Source organism: Sinohyriopsis cumingii, chromosome 3 (genome assembly GCF_028554795.1).
Source record: "Sinohyriopsis cumingii isolate HCF-2022 chromosome 3, ASM2855479v2, whole genome shotgun sequence".
NCBI lineage: Eukaryota > Metazoa > Mollusca > Bivalvia > Unionida > Unionidae > Sinohyriopsis > Sinohyriopsis cumingii.
Genome location: NC_142963.1, coordinates 91345377 through 91366425, shown reverse-complemented (window position 1 = coordinate 91366425; position 21049 = coordinate 91345377). Strand labels below are relative to the sequence as shown.

At 35.8% G+C, this 21049-nt stretch overlaps 1 protein-coding gene across 6 annotated transcripts in view; it reads right to left on the bottom strand.

Annotated features, from left to right (window-relative positions):
- The window catches only part of LOC149803278 (mismatch repair endonuclease PMS2-like), a 163936-nt gene that overhangs the window by 106370 nt on the left and 36517 nt on the right, over positions 1-21049 (bottom strand). For all 6 annotated transcript variants that reach the window (XM_089952949.1, XM_089952950.1, XM_089952952.1 and 3 more), the window contains 3 exons: positions 18324-18424; positions 17659-17758; positions 4968-5052 (listed from right to left, as the gene is read on the bottom strand). In XM_089952949.1, coding sequence (XP_089809075.1) covers positions 4968-5052; positions 17659-17758; positions 18324-18424 — 286 coding nt within the window. The remainder of the gene's footprint in view (positions 1-4967; positions 5053-17658; positions 17759-18323; positions 18425-21049) is intronic.

Sequence of the window (21049 nt, the reverse complement as noted above, 5' to 3'; positions counted from 1 at the left end):
GATAGAAATAATACACTGAAACTCATTTTAATTATATTAAGCATTTTTTAAATAGTGAATATTTGCTTATTTATTTGACATAATAACTTTTAAAATTTATGCCTTGTGTACTTTTGTCATGCGCACTTTTGTCAGCGCGCATTTGTCGGCGTGCTTTTGACCTGCGTGCTAACGACAGGATACCATTTAAAACAGTTTATTGCACTGCTTTGTTTTCCATCCTTTGAGTGTACCTTGATACTTGTTCAATGTTCAATGGCATGTTGAGTCCCTTGCATCATATCGCGCAATCAAATCTTGCTCAGCTGCAGAAATCCTTTGATGAGACTTCAAAGACTATATGATCAAAGTGTCTTGTATAGACCCCAGACTCAAACTCTACATAAATATTTGTCACTCAGATATGTTACATTTGAATAGCTAAACTTAGGTACTTTTACCAATATGGGGAAAATTACACGTAATGCGTACAATGGAGCATTAATAAATTAAAAACTTATAGACTTTGCAGAAAAATACAGCAGTAGTGCAGCAGAATAAGAATTTGGTGTCAGAGATACAGGTGCATGACATTTGCAAGAAAAAGTCAGTTCTAGGTGAAAGTGCCAGACATCTGATGAAAATATGAATAATGGAAAAACCTTATGCAAACTGGAAGTTTGGTTTGAATGAGTGGTTCTAAAATGGGCATGCTGTCACCAGAAACACAATTAGACTGAAGTTCCTTTCCATGCCGAGGCTAACAGTGATGAAAGTTTATACCCATAAAGGACAGAATTGAATGAATGGATTTATTATATAAATGGATTAAAAATGTTAAGTGTTATGGATTTCATTACATCAAGATGGGCAAATTGTAATTTGTCAATTTATTTGTATATATTCAACTTAATAATACATATGTATTTATTCTACACTGGTTTTGTCTTTATTTGTCCTATCTGTCTGTCTATCCATCTATCCAATTTGACTTGTTTATTTTTCCCCAAGTGTAACTCTAACTAACTGATCACATGTCACCACATGCAGATGGATCTGACTTGCAAAACAAACCTCACCTAGACAAATAGGAAGGTCACAGGGAAATTCTCTTTTTGCAGCCCTAATATGGAAGGGTGGTCAACTTACAGTTGAATCGACCTATAAATGAGCATATACACTTATATAAGGCCTTCATACCTGGTTACTTTCTGTCAAATTTGGTCAAATTATGATGAGCAGTATCTGAGAAGTCATTGAAAGATTTTTCTAATTTCAACAATAAAGCTGATAGTTGATTGACATCATCTGTATCAATATGAAAGGCTTCAATGCCAGAATGCTTTCTGCCAAATTGAGTCTGTGGAGTCATAACAATAACAAAGACTTACAAAAATGGTACTAGCAGCTGCCTTGCTTGGTGCTCAGCATTAAGAGGTTAGTGTTAGGATTGGTAGGTCTGGTGTTAGGACAATGTGACTGGTTGGGACATCATACTACATGTCTGTGGCATGATGCCCAAGTGCTAGAGATCGCAATAAACTGCTACACTGCAGTTATAGCAATAAGACTGAAAAATTGTGAAAGCTACATTAAAACTCCAAATCAAACACACACACACACACTGCAGATCCTGCCCTTCCTAGCTTGTTTCAAGCAACAGAAGTGCTAAACGTTGCCTGCCCAATAGGGTGGAACTCAGACATCAGTGATCTCCCCTTGAGTAGAGGAACTGGTTCCAATTACAACAGAAGCTGATGTGCATACTATCCTAGGTAGTAATGTAATGAAAGGTCTCCAGCAGTAAAAGCTTTAGAAAGTCATCTCTAATCTCAATCATAGGATAAAGTCAGTTAGGGAAAAGTAATGCTCAGATGCAATTCAAGTGGAGACTGCCATACCTTGTCAGCCAATATGTGTCTTGTGGAGATGCAATTCAAGTGGAGACTACCCCATACCTTGTGAGCCAATATGTGTCTTGTGGAGATGCAATTTAAGTGGATACTGCCCATACCTGTCAGCCAATATGTGTCTTGAGATGCAATTCAAGTGGAGACTGCTCATACCTTGTGAGCCAATATGTGTATTGTGGAGATGCAATTCAAGCGGAGACTGCCCATACCTTGTGAGCCAATATGTGTCTTGTGGAGATGCAATTCAAGTGATGACTGCCCATACCTTGTGAGCCAATATGTGTCTCGTGGAGATGCAATTCAAGTAGAGACTGCCCATACCTTGTCAGCCAATATGTGTCTTGAGATGCAATTCAAGTGGAGACTGCCCATACCTTGTGAGCCAATATGTGTCTTGTTGAGATGCAATTCAAGCAGAGACTGCCCATACCTTGTGAGCCAATATGTGTCCTGTGGAGATGCAATTCAAGTGGCGACTGCCCATACCTTGTCAGCCAATATGTGTCTTGTGGAGATGCAATTCAAGTGGAGACTGCCCATACCTTGTCAGCCAATATGTGTCTTGAGATGCAATTCAAGTGGAGACTGCCCATACCTTGTGAGCCAATATGTGTCTTGTGGAGATGCATTTCAAATGGAGACGGCTCATACCTTGTGAGCCAAAATGTGTCTTGTGGAGATGCAATTCAAGTGGAGACTGCCCATACCTTGTGAGCCAATATGTGTCCTGTGCAGATGCAATTCAAGTGCAGACTGCCCATACCTTATGAGCCAATATGTGTCTTGTGGAGATGCAATTCAAGTGGAGACTGCCCATACCTTGTGAGCCAATATGTGTCTTGTGGAGATGCAATTCAAGTGGAGACTGCCCATACCTTGTCAGCCATTATGTGTCTTGTGGAGATGCAATTCAAGTGGAGACTGCCCACACCTTGTGAGCCAATATGTGTCTTGTGGAGATGCAATTCAAGTGGAGACTGCCCACACCTTGTGAGTGCATTTAGGTCTTGAAATAGTTCTTACTATGCACAGCATCATACCCAGGACAAAAGAACCTGAGTTTACATATCATCCTTTCCTACTTTCAATGGCAGTTGTAATGAGATGTCCCTCTTCTCCCTCACTTGATTCACTCTGGGTACCACTTCAAAACCTTATCAAGCTCCGCAGGCACCCATGAGGTTATGGAGCTGAGAATGAATGCTGTTTCACAACAAAGGACTAATTCTCCATGACCTGGAACCTGTTCTCAGTCATGAGATCTGTTATAAACTGAACCATCACAATGGAACTGCAGATAATATGCATCAACTTAAATGATGTACATCTCTATGATTCTACTTGCTGTAGCTAGAATGACAGGGAAGCAGGTTTTCATGAGATAAGTCAGGAGACGCAAAGAAAAGGTTTCAAGGCGCTTTATTCAGTTATGTTATAAGCCATGGTAGACTCAATTTCAGACACAGTATCAAAGCCTTTGGTCAAGATAAATCAAAGTTCTCCACAATGTCATAGAGGTCTTTGTTCTGGCCTAGTATATCCTCTCTTTCAAGATGACCAAATGTGTCTAAGATTGTTACCTTTGACAGTAACAAGGACTAACTTCTCTTCACAGAGACAAAGAAGAAAGATATTTGCACAAGTGGTATTGAGGCTTTTAACTGAGTGATGTTTTTCCATTCGAACCAGTGGAGGAAAATTCTCTACTTCCATTTATATCCTTTGAAAATTGTGGGACTTCTTGCCTGAGCAGTTCCATCCACCACATGTTCTGAAAATTGTTTTCCATTAAGGTCTTGCTTGATATGGGCCAGGTTGGAAGGCTCAATAATTCCAGGTAAGATAAAGCTTGAGCAGGTAAGGAACATTTTAAATGTATTATAGTGACAGTAGTTTATGACTTTTGAGATGCTCCCTCACTGTGCCCAGGTAATAGTTTTGTGGGCAAGACCTATTGTATACTATGTTGATACGAATTGCACCAACAATATCTTGTACCTTAACAGGCGTGTGTTTTAAAAGCTGACTGACCATTACACCCTTTCTTGAAGAATGTTATCACTGCCCAATTTCGGCCAAGTCAGGCCTACCAATTTTATGATACACTGATGAAAATATACCAACTTCTGTGTCAAAACTTAAACATCAATATATATGTGCTCATAATATACATATAATATAGATTTTTTTTCTTCTTGAAAATATAGTATTGCTTAAAAACAATGTTAAATGAATACGGAGAAATAGAGAAAATAATTCAAATAAACAAACCAAATAACATACACACACACACTCTCTCTCTCTCTCTCTCTCTCTCTCACACACACACAGAATTATATACATTTCTTGCTTTGTTTCCACTTCTCCCTATTCAGTTCTCACTTCTCCCTACTCTGTCCAAAAGAAGTCACTCCTCCCTTAAGTTCAAGTCAAGTCTAGCTTGACCCCTGTCCAACTGGCACAATTGGTGACTGGCATCTCTGTTGCAAACACAACTGTTTTGCGCACAATCAAGCCAATGAATTGCTCCAACACTCTCCTGTAATGACTAAAACCGTATTGCTCTTCAAATGTATCATACTGAATCTTTTGAGATGCACTGACAATATGACTGGAGTATAGCGAGTACAAGCGAGATAAATGTTTACACATGTTTCATGAGATGTGCCTTATATAAACAATGCCTTGAAGCAAAAAGTTTAGTTTGCATACAATGAGCATCACTGTTGATACATTCCAGTAACCACTTAAAGCTGTGAGAAACCATTATATACATCATAACTTTCATAAAGGAAATTTACCAGGCAGGGCAGGAATCAGAATGGTCACTGACAACAGGTGACTCCTATGTAAAAGTGACCATTTGAACAGGTTTAACTTTATTGTATGCTGATGCAGCAATTGCAAGTTCGCATACCCATTACAGACAATGACAGGCCTATTATAGACAATGATGGAAAGACCTATTACAGACAACAGACACATTACTGACAATGACAGACCTATTACAGACAATGACAGACCTATTACAGACAAAGACAGACCTAATATAGACAATAACAGTGGCCTACTAACCTTTATCCATTGTAATGAGAAGAGCTGTGAAGGGATACTGGTGTCTATTGTACTGGTGGTATGCCTCATTGACAAGTTTTGAAAGCTGCAAAAACAACAAATTAAAAATTTGATAACATATCCTTCAGTGTGTACATAAATACAGCAGAGTATAGATGCAGATACAAATGCAATACAATCATCAATATTTGTGGAAGTTTTACTATGATTGTTTCCCTTGGCAACACCTATCAACACATTATGCTTTTAAAACAAAAATGAGTTGTTGAGATAAAAGAAATTTTTTATTAAATTATATTTCTCCAATACTTACCAGATTACAATAACATCAGGATACAACTCCACTAACTCACAAATCACGCCCTTCCAAATATACATGAAAATTATCTTTCTGTCTATATATCATACAGACAAAGTAATAATTCTAACAAATTACTTCCCCTTGCCACCACTACATGCTCACCTGTACACTGGATGTTTACCAGTTTAAGCTTAAGCAAAACCAATAACAGGATTATATCATTTGTATAGAGCGATTGATAGTAACAGTTATTGGATAAGCATTCTCAAAGAAACAATTTACTAAACAAAAGACCCTCAAAGGGACTGACATTCTAGTGGCTGAAAAGAATTTCTAGGAATTCAAGATAAGATCATTTCTTCCTTTTAACTGGTGAGTCCTGAAACCATCTTTGATATTCATCAGCAATAATGAATTTCAAATTAGCTGCTGTGGTGGACATATTGAATGTCAGCTTGGCAACATTTTCAATTAGAACCAACAAGGCATTATAGAAGTCTTCTGATAGAAACCCCATGTCGATACAAATTTCTATTTTGGAAAAGTAACAATTATAAGATTTTCGAGATGGATACCATGGGAGCCATATTAGATATCAGACTGGCACCATTTCTATTTAGTACCAACTAGATATCATAAGCAATCTTTTGGTGAAAGAACAATGGTTGATATGACTAGCCATCTAGAAGTAGTGATAACAAGATTTTCAACATGCCCATTCTGACAGTCATATAAGAAGTTGGATGAGCACCATCTTCACTTATGACCAACTAGACTTAATAAGAAGTATATTAGTGAAAATAACATCCTGATATAACCATTTGTTCAGAACAAATAGTAGTAAGATTTTCTATATAGCCATTGTAACAGGAATACTGAACGTCTGAACGGAACAATTAGGACCAACTGGACATCCTAAGAAGTTTAATTTTAAATAAAATATGTTGATACAACCATCCATTCAGGAGTAGAGATATTTTCAAAATAGGAACTGTGATGGATATAATGGACTTTAGATTGGCACCATTTTCATTCAGGATGAACTAGAAATCATAAATCTTTTAATAAAGACCCCATGTTGATATGACCATCAATTCAGGAGGAGTAGTGATAAGATTTCCAAGCAGGGCCATTATGGTAGTCATACTGAACCAACTAGACATCATAGGTCATTTAAGACCAACTAGACATCATAAAAGGTCTTAATGAAAAGTCCATGTCGACAAGAAGAAGTAGCAATAATAAGATTTTCAAGATGGACAGTGTGGTAGCCATATGTATCATTTTCATTTAGACCAAATAGACCACAGGATGAATCAGTGTGTAAAGATGCATGGCAATCCTCCAAGACAACAGACAAGAGACCATTCCATATGCTCATCTGGTCTATGCTAAAACCAAATTTCTTTCTTCTTCAAATAGATTACTGAATCATTTGGAGAATAGGTAAGGTGAGAAAATGTAAGAGCATCCAGTCATTTAGCAATTGTCCCCTGTCTAGGCAGTATAACTGCACCTTACACGAGCTTTTCTCCTAAAGTGAATGCTGCACAATGTTACGTGTTTAGGCTCTCATAAACAGTAACAAAGAAAAAGTGAAAACAACAAGCTTTGTAAAATTTAAAAATAATTTATTTCCCTGGAAAAACAATGTAAAAATGAGGAAAAGAACTTACGGTTTTAAGAATGAAATCCAAAAATAATCCAAGAATAATCCAAGAATTAAAAATTATTAGTCCTAGTAATATAATGTTAAAATGAATTTGAGTTCGAGTCCCAACAAAAATCCAAAATGGAAAACGATAATGTATGTTATAGCCTTTATAGTATGGATGTAGTTCTTTGTTGAACCACAGAAAATATTTCAGCGTTTGAATTCAGAATTAAAATTTAAATAAATGTCTTTGTCTAAGAATTCTGTATGAACACTCAAATATTTCCAGAAAAATGAAATAACAATTCCATAAAATAAAATTTTAACTCAACTGGTCACAACAAAACACATTTCAGTGTCGAAGGTAAAATGCGCAACTGACTAAATCCTCTATAGACAAAGGTTATACATTAACCTGAGATGCAAAACAGATTCCCAGATGAGGGTCAACCCTCTGGTAAAACCAGAATTTCTAGAACATCATAGAAGCTAGCAAAACAGATTCCCAGATGAGGGTCAACCCTCTGGTAAAACCAGAATTTCTAGAACATCACAGAAGCTATTTACATCTAAATTCATGTAGTCCCAGTCAGCCTCAATTTCACTATCATCAATCACACATTAATAATAAATTTAAAAAAGAAGCTGTTTACTTGAACTGTTTACGACTAAATAGTCAGGTCAAACTAATTTCTAGAAAATATCGAATTCCAGTAAACAAAATTACATTACTTTAACAAGTAATGAAGAAAACAAATTAAAACTTACAAACAGACAATTAAATTAAATCAAATATACATAAAAATTCCCCCATAAAGAAAAAGAAAGATTATTATGATAAAGCTTTCTTTTTATCATAGATTAATTGTACACGAGATTTAAAAAAAACATTAGAAGAACTCTTATGAATTATACACAGTGTACATGAAATAATACATTTCTATACATGGGAAAGTGCATCTGCTATTATTAATTTATCTTTTCCCTTGATGTGCCTGATGTCAATATCATATTCCCGTAACAACAAACTCAACCTTAATGGTCTTTTATTTTTTTTTTCATCTTCCTGATGAAAGGGGGTTGTAATCACTAAACACAATAATCGAAGATGGAGCTGAACTAATGTAAACTTCAAAATGTTGTAATGCCAATATCAAAGCCTAACATTCCTTCTCGATTGTTGAGTAATTTCTTTGTTAGTTAAGTGCATCAAACAGGTGTAGTGTAAGTAGGGAATCATTACAAGAGTTCAATCTAGGATTCAGGGATATGGTGCCAGTGGCCCATTCATAATTTCTGAATGGGCCAGGTCAGATCTTCATTGGCCATTTTATTTGTGTGCATGTTTTTTTTTTTAAACTATGATTTGAAGTAATTACACACTGCAGTTTCTTATATTGAAGGTCAATAACATTACAAATTCTTCATTTATTCAAGTCTTGTGTCAGGGTTCAAATTAAAATTTGTCGGAAGAAACTAGTCTTTTTCAGGGAGATGTGGTTTGGTATATTTATAGGGTTTAATGACATGTCAGTGCTGGCTACATGATGCTGATTAAAAGATAAGTTATAAAATTCTTGGTAAATAATTTTCTATATGCACCTACATTTTAACTATATTTGTATGTATGTATGTATGTATGTATGTATATATATATATATATATATATATATATATATATATATATATATATATATATATATATATATATATATATATATGTGTGTGTGTGTGTGTGTGTGTGTGTACATATATTTTTATGTAAGTCTGTTTATGGCTGGTAGGAAAACCTAACATAACAGAGTGTCTTCAATGATTCCATAGACCACCTCTATGAAGTATTACAACTCAAGGGTCTTCAGCTAAGTAACAGAAAAGAGCAAAAATCAAGTTTGGCAAAATTCAACAAATAATTTATTTCCCTAAAATACAAATTGAAAATTTAAAAAGAACTTAACAGTATTATGAATGAAATATTCCTGAAAGTTTTTACACAAGTCCAAAATGTATTTTGAATGAATTCCAGTGGTGTTTCAAATGAATTCCTTTCCTTCAAGTTTTTATCATATCTTGACTTCATTTTTGATTGAGTAGAGTGTAGATTTTCTTTTGCAACCTCACAAGCCTTTCACAACTTATACTTAAAATTGGAAACATAATCAAGAAGATTGATTTCAGTATCTTCATTAGAAAGTAGTTTCTCTTTTAACAACCTCAATGGTCCACGCACAGTGTGTCCAAAAACCGGTTCAAAGGGACTGAAGCCTAAAGATTCTTGAACTGATTCCCTAACAGCAAACAATAGTAAATAAATGCCTTCATCCCAATCTTTACCCATATCAAAACAATATGATCGAAAGATATTTTTCAAAGTCTGAAGGAATCGTTTTAATGCCCCTTGGCTCTCAGGGTGATAGGCAGAAGATTTGAATTGTCTGATGCCTAATTTGTACATAACTTGCTGGAAAATTCCAGACATGAAATTTGAGCCTTGATCAGATTGGACAGATTTGGGAAGGCCAAACTGTGGAAAAAACTTTATCAAAGACTTTACTATTGTTTCAGATTCAATATTCCTCAAAGGAATTGCCTCTGGAAACCTTGTTGACACACATATAATGGACAACAAGTAACACAATCTACCATAATTCTACTAAATCATTCATTAAATGCAGGAATAGGTTGCAGATGAGCCTTAAGTATTTTCTGATTGGATTTTCCTACCAACTGACAAGTATGATAAGATCATCATATTTACCAATATCACTTTCGATTTTTGGCCAATAGAAGTGAGTCAAGATCTTGTGATAAGTCTTATTAATCCCTAAATGACCAGCCAAAGGAGTTTCATGGGCCAGACTAAGTATTTCCGGTCTGTAAGGTTTTGGAACTACAATTTGATAGTTCACTGACCACTTATCAGCAGCAGTTAACTTGGGAGGTCTCCATTTTCTCATAAGAATTCCATTTTTAATGAAATAACACAGGTACTTCAGTGGCTTCAGTTACACTAATGGCCCTTTGAAACAAACAGGAGATCTCAGGATTTTTATCCTGTTCAATGACAAGTGATTGTCATTTGTCAAGCTGATTAGAATAAAGAGAATGAGTAGTTAAAAGAGGATCAATGTGATCAATACCTTCTGACTGACCCATACAAGGAGTGAAAGTGACCTCATCAAAAGCCTGACCAATACATGTCAGCTAAAGGAATACTTTCCTTATCAACATCATTCTCAAGAGCTTTCTTTGCCATAGCTCTAGTAACTGCACAAGCTGGGTATAAATCAGGGAATTCTTTTTCAATTGGATCGATTTTCTGATCCAAACAAGGCTTGTCAGTTACAAGTGGATTAACCACAGCTATATATCCAGCTAGGTCATTGCCTAGCAATAAATGAATGCCCTCAACAGGTAAAACAGACACTGTTCCAACTGTCACAGGTCCTGAGACTAAGTCTGATGACAAATGTACACAACGGAGAAGAACACTAACATAGCTGCACTCTACTCAATGAATATGAACACTCTCATTAGAAGAAGACTTCTCAGAAAAGGCAAAGTACCTGACAATAAAAGACTCAGAGAAGCTCCTGTGTCCCTTAAAATTTTAATAGGGATAGGATTGGTCAAATCACCCAAGAGTGATATAGAACCCTTCGATATGAATGGTTCATAATTCAACATAATAAAATCAGACTGGGGTTTATTAGACCCCACAAATGTATTGCTTTCATTACATGACCATGACCTTGACCTCTTAGAAATAAGAGCATCTGGAATAGGTCTGTCTTGATTCGGATGCCTATTTTTCAATTTGTAGCAATCAGAAATAGCGTGTTCTTTCTTCTTGCAATACGTACAAGTAGGAAGAGACAAGGATCTTTAATCAAGTTTATCTGAAGCTTGATTTTTAAAAGTTGTACCAGTCTGAGATTTAAAAGGGCTTGTAGTAAGCTGAAATACTTTTCTGCTAGAAGACTGCTGAGTGGAAGTCTTATTTACAAAAGGAACTTTATGAGTTAAAGAATACTCATCAGCAGCTCGAGCAGCATTTTCCAAGGTTTCAATATGATGCTTGTCAAGATAAGACCTAATGTCACTATAGACACAGTTCCTGAACTCTTCAAGTAATACAAGTTGTCCAAGACTTGGCTAAACACCATTTATCAAATAACTGCTCTTTTTCTCTAGCAAATTCGACATGAGTTTGTCCAGCTTCTTTTTTATAGTTTCTGAATTTTTGTCGATAAGGTTCAGGGACTAACTTATAACCCCTTAAGATGCATTCTTTGACCATATCATAGCCACCACTTCGTTGAACTGACAGTGAACGGTAAATATCACTAGCTTTACCAACAAGTACACATTGTAATAATTAAGTCCAATGCCCTTGGCCATTTCAAATTTTCAGCAACTTTTTCAAAATGAGTAAAATATTTGTCTACTTCTCTTTCTCTGAAAGGGAGCACTAACCTAACATTCTTTGCGACATCAAAACTTAAATTTGTATTTGAAGTGGGAATGTACTTTTCACTAGCTAACTACATTTCTTTTATTCTAAACTGATATTCCCTCTCTTTCTTACTTATCTACTTGCATTCGTTTTTCTTGCAACTGTATTTGTTCTTTTTGTAACTGCATTTGTCTTTCTTTCTCTTTCTTCCTTATCTAACTGCATTTGCATATTTTTCTTTCTCTTTCCTCTCTCTCGTCTCTTTCTTAAATTGTAACTGCATTTGTTTTTCTTCTTTTTGTAATAACATTTGTTTTTTCTCGTTCTCCAATTTCATTTGTTCTTTCTCTTTCTCCAATTTCATTTGTTCTTTATCTTTCTTCAATTTCATTTGTTCTTTCTCTTTCTCCAATTTCATTTGTTCTTTCTCTCTTTCCAATTTCATTTGTACTTTCTCTTTCTCCAATTTCATTTGTTCTTTCTTTCTCTCCAATTTCATTTGTACTTTCCCTTTCTCCAATTTCATTTGTTCTTTCTCTCTCTCCAATTTCATTTGTACTTTCTCTTTCTCCAATTTCATTTGTTCTTTCTCTTTCTCCAAATCAACTGCATTTGTTTTTCTTTTTTATCTTTCTGAAGTTCCTGCTTCCTCAACTCCAATTCCATCTTGTATTTTAATTTTAATTCCTTTACTTTTATGTCAGAGTCTGATACAGACTTACTGATTGAAACCGAAGCACTTTTATCCAACACATTCTTTTCTACCAAAACTGGACCCCTTTTTTTTATTTCTTGCTTTGTTAAGGAAGCTTTTGCCTAAGAAATATCATATTTTCTAGCAAGTTCAATCAATCCATCTTTTTTCAAAAGATCTAACTGGTCCTGAGTAGGACTTGAAAGAAAGATTTCCACTTCTGATGACATTTTAGAAAAAGCTTGCTGATTTCACTAAAAATTTCAAAATTGTAAAAAATTAAAATATCCAAGGACGAGGTCCCAATTTCTTTGTTATGTGTTTAGGCTCTCATCAACAGTAACAAAGAAAAAGTGAAAACAACAAGCTGTGTAAAATTTAACAAATAATTTATTTCCCTGGAAAAACAATGTAAAAATGAGGAAGAGAACTTCTGGCTTTAAGAATCAAATCCAAAAATAATCCAACAATAATCCAAGAATTAAAAATTATTAGTCCTAGTAATGTAATGTTCTAATGAATTTGAGTTTGAGTCCCAACCAAAATCCAAAATGGCAGGCAATGACATACGCTATAGCCTTTATAGTATGAATGTGTCTACAGTTTTGATGAACCACAGAAAATATTCCAACTTTGAATTCCGAATAAAATTTAAATAAATGCCTTTGTCCAATAATTCTGTATGAGCACTCAAATATTTCCAGGAAAAAGAATTAATAATTCCATAAAATAAAATTTCAATGCAACTGGTCACAATAAAACACCTTTCAGTCTAAAAGGTAGAATGCCTAACTGATTAAATTCTCTACTGACAAAGGTTATACATTAACCTGAGATGCAAAACAGATTCCCAGATGAGGGTCAAACCTCAGGTAAAACCAGAATTTATAGAACATCGTAGAAGCTTTTAAAGTCTAAAGTCACGTAGTCCCAGACAGCCTCAATTTCACTATCATCAATCACATTTTAATAATAAATATAAAAAAAGAAGTTTGAATTTGAATCAAGGTCAGAAACTAGGTCAGCATAAGGTGTTTACAAATAAATGGTCAGGTCAAACTAATGTCTGGAAAATATCAAATTCCAGTAAACAAAAGAAAATTACTTTAACATGTAATGAAATAAATAATATTAAAACTTACAAACAGACATTAAATTAAATCAAATATACATACCAATAACTAGAAAGGTATGAAATTAATTACCTTTCTGTGCAAGCCAAACACTATCTGGTTTCTCAAATTGGTGTTGCCTTACAGACAAATGTTTCCTGGGCAAATACTGTGAAAGCTTGTGATCTCATGCCTGAAGCAAAAACTGTGCTATGATACATGGAGTCTGGTAACCATCTGGGCAACCACAAGAGGCTAAACAAAGTTCAACTTTAACCTCTGTGATACTATATTGCATAGATACAAGCTTCAGAAAGTAGACTGAGCATGCAGAATTACTCCACAAAATCTTGAATGGAAACATCACATTCACTTGTGAGACTCAAGAAGAGTGCTATACACCACTCAGCAATCCAGGGCCAACAGATAAATTAAAGAGAGGATGGATGGCTATTTTTTGACTGACCTGTTCTTAGTGACATCAGTATGACTGTATCATAGGATCAGAATAGCAGGCAATTCTGGTCCATGGGAAAGGCATGCTGAAGTTAGTGCTATATGGAAGCAAGTCTTACAAGATAAAAGATTCAGCAAAGCTGAAGACAGGGGTCAAAATAGGGAGAGTTAAGCCATTTCAAGACTCTGGGATGTTCCATTTGAGAAACAATGTGAGTGAAAGGGGCTTGACCAGGTTAAAATTGGACAAGTCAGAAAGTTCACTGTTGTGATCCATATCTTCTCTCCCATGATCTCTGACTGCATAAAAAAATCGTTGAATAATACCTTTTAATTCTAAAAGGAGCTAACTTTTCCTCAAAGAGGAAAGGAAGATGTTAGTCAAACTAAGGAACTGAAGTTAGGAAGGGAATGACATCGTTGGTGTGACAACTGATGATAACAACATACCAATTCACTTCATATGCCTTCTATCTGTCAAGATTCCCTCTGCAATTGAAGTGCTAAATTCTTTCACCCTGATAAGAGCCAGGCATGATGGTGCTTATCTGGACACCGATGAAATACCCTCAATCTGATCTGCTTGAACAATATGGAGAGTTGCCATTATCTTCCCTTAATTGTCCATCATGACATGGTGTAAACCACTGACCTAAGACTTTTCCCCATCATTATAGAAGCAATCAGAAAATACCTGAAAAGACTGGCTCCTAACCTTCTTAACTACCTTAAGAATCAGGACCACTGGGGGGAAAAGCAGGGACCAACATCCATCCCAACCCCCAGCTGACTAATATCACAGGCCTCTGGGTCTGGTATGTGGAGACAAAGGTGGGCAGTTTTCTGTTCCATTTTGTCACAAAGTCTATCATCTGACACTCCCATTAGGCACAAACTCAGTAAAAGATGGATGGAGAATGCTTCAGATGAAACAGTTGACTGCTAATTGACAACAAAACGACCAGGTCACTGAGCTACCCTGCAATGTGCCTAAATTGTACTAAGATATGGTATTGGACACATCAGTACATAAACCATAACACATCAAATTGTACTAAGATATGGTATTGGACACATCAGTACATAAACCATAACACATCAAATTGTACTAAGATATGGTATTGGACACATCAGTACACAAACCATAACACATCAAATTTCAGTTATTTTGTTCCCACTTACCTGAGGAGGTAATTCATCACCAAAGAGTTGTCCAACATAATCAGGACTGTCTTTGTATGTATCAAGAGTCTGCAAGTACAGACAATGACTTTCATTCCCAAGAGGTTCATATTAAATGCCTTCTCCCATTCTTTCCCCTCTGTGTTGTCTGTCTTGATCATTGGTGGAAATGTGCATCAATGAGTTTGTGTACAGCATCCTAATGTTATCACTATTCCACAGTCTGATAATAAAACTCACACTTGAGCAGTGTGGTCCAACACAGACACGCCAACAGAGAGGCTATATCAGCTTCAGATTCAAATTTTTACTGTGTATGGCAATGAGTCCACCAACGAAGACCTTCCAGCAATAAGCCTGCAAAGCTTGTCTCGTTCACCATCATGGACAAGGTCAACATGAATCCATTTCCAAAGATTCTCCAGTCTTTTTAAACACAGCACTGTTCATGACTTTGAAGAAATCCTTCTCAAACTTGTTCATGGCCTTTGTGCACAGGTTTGTATTTATTTGAATGTATGGAACCATACATGCACTCTGGCCAACTGTAACAATCTGTAGACTTTGCATTTATGCATCCCTAGCCACAGCTGAATGCTTCATATGTGAACTATGTAATTGTTTTCAATTCTCAGTTTCAGTACTAATAGATTCTTTATACTTGCATTCAGTTTCATTTATAATTTGGAACTGATACTGTGACGACCAATCCTGCAGCACTGATGGCATTTCCAGTGATACCACTGTGGCTGCCATGAAGCCTATCTGGATACTCCAGGTCATTTTCATAACAGTACCCAATATCACTGTCACTTTTATATTTGTTTATGTTCATGCTCTCAGGACTGACCCACTGAAACCCACCAACAGGCATGGTGGCATCATTGCTTAGCCATAAAGACTGTTGGTGTCAAGATAACTGATGCAAATTTTGGGGGCCACAGGACATATCCACAAATGCATGCGAGGCCATTTTTGGTGACATGAAGTGAAGTGCAGGAGGAAAAAAAATTATATCAATTTCTGTTTGGTGACAGATATACAAGTAAGCTACATGTAGGACTATGATATACAAGTAAGCTATATGTAGGGTTATGATATACAAGTAAGCTACATGTAGGACTATGACAAACAAGTAAGCTATATGTAGGACTATGACATACAAGTAAGCTATGTGTGTGTGTGTGTGATTTGGATTTTTAACATAGCTTTACAATTTTTCAGTCAGATCACTACGATGTCTGCAGTGTGGCAGTTTATAGTGATGTCTAGCACTGGGGCATCATGCCGCAGACATGTAGCATGAAGTCCCACCCAGTCACATTATCCTGACACCTGGCCAACCAGTCCTAACACTAACCTCTTAATGCTGAGCTCCAAGTGAGGCAGCTGTCGGTAACATTTTTATAAGTCTTTGGTATGACTTGGCCGGGGACTGAACCCACGATCTCCCACATTAGAGGACACTCTAACCATTAGGCCACCAAAGTGGTTAAATAAGCTATATGTAGGACTTTCATATACAAGTCAGCTACATGTAGGACTATGATATACAAGTAAGCTACATGTAGGACTATGACATACAAGTAAGCTATATGTAGGGCTATGATATACAAGTAAGCTACATGCAGGCCTATGATAGACCAGTAAGCTACATGTAGGACTATGATATACAAGTAAGCTACATGCAGGACTATGATATACAAGTAAGCTACATGTAGGACTATGATATTACAAGTAAGCTACATGTAGGACTATGATATACAAGTAAGCTACACGTAGGATTATGATATACCAGTAAGCTACATGTAGGACTCTGATATACAAGTAAGCTACATGTAGGACTATCACATACAAGTAAGCTACATGTAGGGCTATGATATACAAGTAAGCTATATTGTATAACATGTGGACATACATACTCTGGGGGGGGTGCATGGTAGGGAATAATGTGGATAACAGTGTGTTATATTCACTAATTTATGGTAGTCCATAAACACTGCAAGATAATCTGCAGGACTAGTTGCAGTAATTGTGTCATATACTGTGCATGAGGATACAAGACAAAAAGGGCAATAACACTAACAAATAAAGCAGGAGTAGAGTCATTTGTTGCCACGCTCATCTTCTGGTGATGACAACATTTAACAAGTTTCATGGCAATCCATCAAAAATTGAAAGACTATCTGCACGAACAAGATTTATCATACATTACGTTAAGCTACAAAGGAAAAAGGGCAAAAACTGTAACAAAATTGCATGAATTAACTAATTTGTTGACATGTGCATCTTTACCATGACATTTACCAAATTTTATGGGAACTCATCAAACCTGCATGACTAGTTGTTCTAATGAGATTGTGCTAAACAATGCTTCAAACTACAAGACAAAAAAAGAGAAGAACTCTAACAAGATTACTGGAACAGAGATTTGCTGACGTGCATCTTCAGGTGATGAATATTGTATTTATAAGACTAGCTGCATTAACAAAAGCCAGACAGAAAGACAGATGGACACAAGAATTATTACATACCTTTGTCTTTATAGAGGCAGTAGTATTAAAAAAAAGTATTGAACAATGATCAATCTTTGGAAGCTATAGGACACTATTCTACAACAGAACTCCATTCCATTTTTACAAGATTTTAAGTGTCAATGAAAATGTCACTTTTTGGCAAAACCATGAAACTTACACACAAATATAAATCACTTCACTTCAACTGATGAACAATTCACTGACAATCTACTTCAGTGTTAATGCTATGTCTAAAACTGAATAACCTTATTAGTTAGGTTTTTAACCTATCATTAGTTAGGTTTTTAACCTAACTTTACCTTGGGTAAATCACATGGCCTTTTATTAATGAAGAAAAACTGTCTGTCCGTACTGCTTCTTCCTAGTCCATGGTCACATTTGGATACAAAGCCCTCCACTCTGAAAAGAAACATACAAACTGGTGTATCATTAAGATAATAGAAAATGTATGAGATTTAAATTATTAGCGATAGATGAGGTCTCAGCACTACCATGTGTCTTGAAAATTTGCATTTTTAACTACATGGGAAAGAATGAATTCTTGCTAGTCATTACACATAAGGATCTGAAAAGGATTATGTTCAACACAGTTAAAACAGTGCTATAAAATTTTTTTTTATCAACATATCTGTCAAGCAATAATGCATGAAAATGATGAGAATTCCTCCAAAGGACCAACATTTGAGCAAAGCATGTGCATACATATATTCTGTTTTAGTTGTTTCTACTCTGCTGAACATTTCAATTAATCCAGTGTAATCTGTAATTTATTTTGATCAATATATATCCATGTGTGTTATGCATGTATATACACCTAAACCAACAATGCATCCCAAGACTGAACTGTACTGAAATATTCTGCCTTATGGGATTTTGAAAAACTGTCCATTTTATACAGGTGATTTCTTGATAAAGATAACCTTTAAGGCAGAATTGGCTGTTTATTTCAATCTAAAACACATACTTTAATCCATGGGAATTTTCCCCTTCAGCCTCTGGAACTCCAAACTCAGCACAAACAGCCTCCCCTATTTTAGTCTGTTTGAATTCCAAAAGACTTTGTACCTGCAAAGTAAATAAGTGTTCTCACCTTAGCATGTGCAATGATCTTCCCCAATATCTGACTTGTACACAATAATATGAATGGTGATACTGCTGACACTGGGGAGTGATAGCTATATCTTGATATAATGTACAGTTGAGACAAAAATGAATGCTGGCATGCACAGATTTGCTTTAGCACTCATTGTCAACTTAAAAGTTACACTTTTTATACCCTGGGAAGTTAAGTCCCTATATTCATGTGATTTACAGGGCTCATATATTTGTGCCCTGGGAAGTTGAAGTGCTCACAGCTATGTAATTGACAGGGTTCAGGTGTTTATACCCTGGGAAGTCCCGATAACTGTAAGATTTACAGGGTTCATGGGAAATGGACATCTGAACAACGTGGACAGCTAAAGGTCAGAGTCATCATGTTGCTAATTTAAGTCTTTATAAAACTGAAATATGTCTTTATTTCACAGATGAAGAGGAAGAAGTTAAATTAGATAATTATTTTTACTAATTCTTTGGACTTGTATAATGTTACTGGTTATGATAATAACATAAGAAAACTTAGGTCTTTGTCTAGGGGTATATGCTAACTGATCATTTTGGATCAATTTAAATTCTTACTTTGCACAGGCACAAATGTTATGTATTTAAAGCATTTGGTCTTTTTTTTAGGTCAAGTTCCATTTCTTATGACACACTGCAAAGGTCAGGTTCTGCCAATCTGTGACACGTGGTCTTCTATATGTTCTTTGCTTTTCAGTTCTATTTGTTATAAAACTTAGGTTTCATGAACAAACAATAAAAATTATGTAAAATGAAATATTACCATAATAATCTGGAAATCTGGAAAGATTGTCAATTTTTCAAGGTTCCATCTGCATTTACTTCTAAACCACAAGTACAGGTTGTCCATTTTATGAGAAACTATATTCTAACATGCCATTTCCGCATTTTAGCATGCCCAGATAACTTGTGAAATTTATAAAATTGTGGTAGGTGGGGATCTCATTTGATTCTTATAGAACAGGCAAATATACGGCTCCTTTTCTCCAAAACATTAAAAAGTCATGATCACACCATCATAAAATTTACAAATATTAATAAGAAATCATATATTTTGCAAGATTTAAATTAACTAAAATAAATACCAATTCAAGAAGTCTTGTTAAGTGAAATTCATATTTTATCTTTTAACTGGGTTTAAATGTCTGTATGATATCAACGACCAGAATATTGACCTACTTTTCCTGACAGAAACATGGCTAAAAACATCAGGCGATGAGCCCAAGTGTGCGGATCTCACACCCACTGGTTACTCCATCAAGCCGTTCCCCCGTAATTCTCGTGGAGGTGGAATTGCTGTCATCACAAAGAACACCATGATAAAACGTCTTAACCACACCACAACATTCAATTTCGACCATACATCATTTGAACTAGTCCAAACCACACTCACACTGGAGCAAAGGTCAATCCATTTTTTCTGCCTATACTGCCCTCCTCCTAGTAGAAAAAAACAAGCTGGCTGACTCTATCTTTTTGGAGCAGTTTCGGAATCTCCTGGACTATGGAAATTCGATAGGTGGCAACCTGGTTATTCTTGGAAACTTCAACTTTCACTTTGACTGTCCCGAAAACCCAAATACATCAAAACTCATAGATTTCATTAATGTTTTCAACCTGAAACAGTCAGTTAACCAACCCACCCATAAACATGGTCACATTTTAGACTGGATTCTTCATAGACCTGATGATAACATTCTACGGTCCTCCCTGGTATTCCATGACCTTGCATCAGATCACCTCTGTATTATACGCCATCTTGACGTATCAGTCCCTAACCCTCCACCTTTATCTGCTACTAAGAGGAACCTCCGTATGATAAATAGAACCAAACTACACCACTCCCTCGATAACTCGCGCACATCGGGGTCCAGAAACATCGACCGCACTATAAGCGAGGGGCGAGTTATCGAGGGACCTATAAAATAAGCCCAAAACCAATAAAGTGATTGACGACATAACGGAAAAATAAAGGGGGAGGGGTAGGCAGATTATACTGTTGAATACTCACTTTATAATCGTTCTGAGATTAACTGTTAATAAATATCTCTTCATAACGGTGTACTTTATTATTTTCTCATAGGACAACATTAAAAATTTCAGGATAAATTACAGTATATTGAGGCGATCATCGAAAAGATTATTCCACGTGGTTTCCGTTCGCTGAACATGTGTACCACTTCACACATTGTGTACTACGTCACTAAGTTTTATGTTGAATTATATGCATTCTAGTTTTATTGTTTGAGCCAAATTAGAAGTTTTTTATACACAAAAGATCGACTCTTTTCGAGAAACAGTGTCGATCGAACGATAGATAGATAGATTTGAATGCGATAGAAGTAAAATGGAAAACAAAAAAAAAACGAGTTAATCAGTACTGACATGTTTAATTGGTCTACAAATTTAAAACAACGTAAATTAGAACAAGTTAATACTTGCCGTTTGTGCCACGCTTGACAAATATCAATTCACTTTTTGAAAAAATCAGTTAATTTTTTTGTGTGTGTTACTCCTTGGTTTCTCTGCCGCCGAGCAAAATCCCTCAGATTTCTCAACTGCATGAGCTTT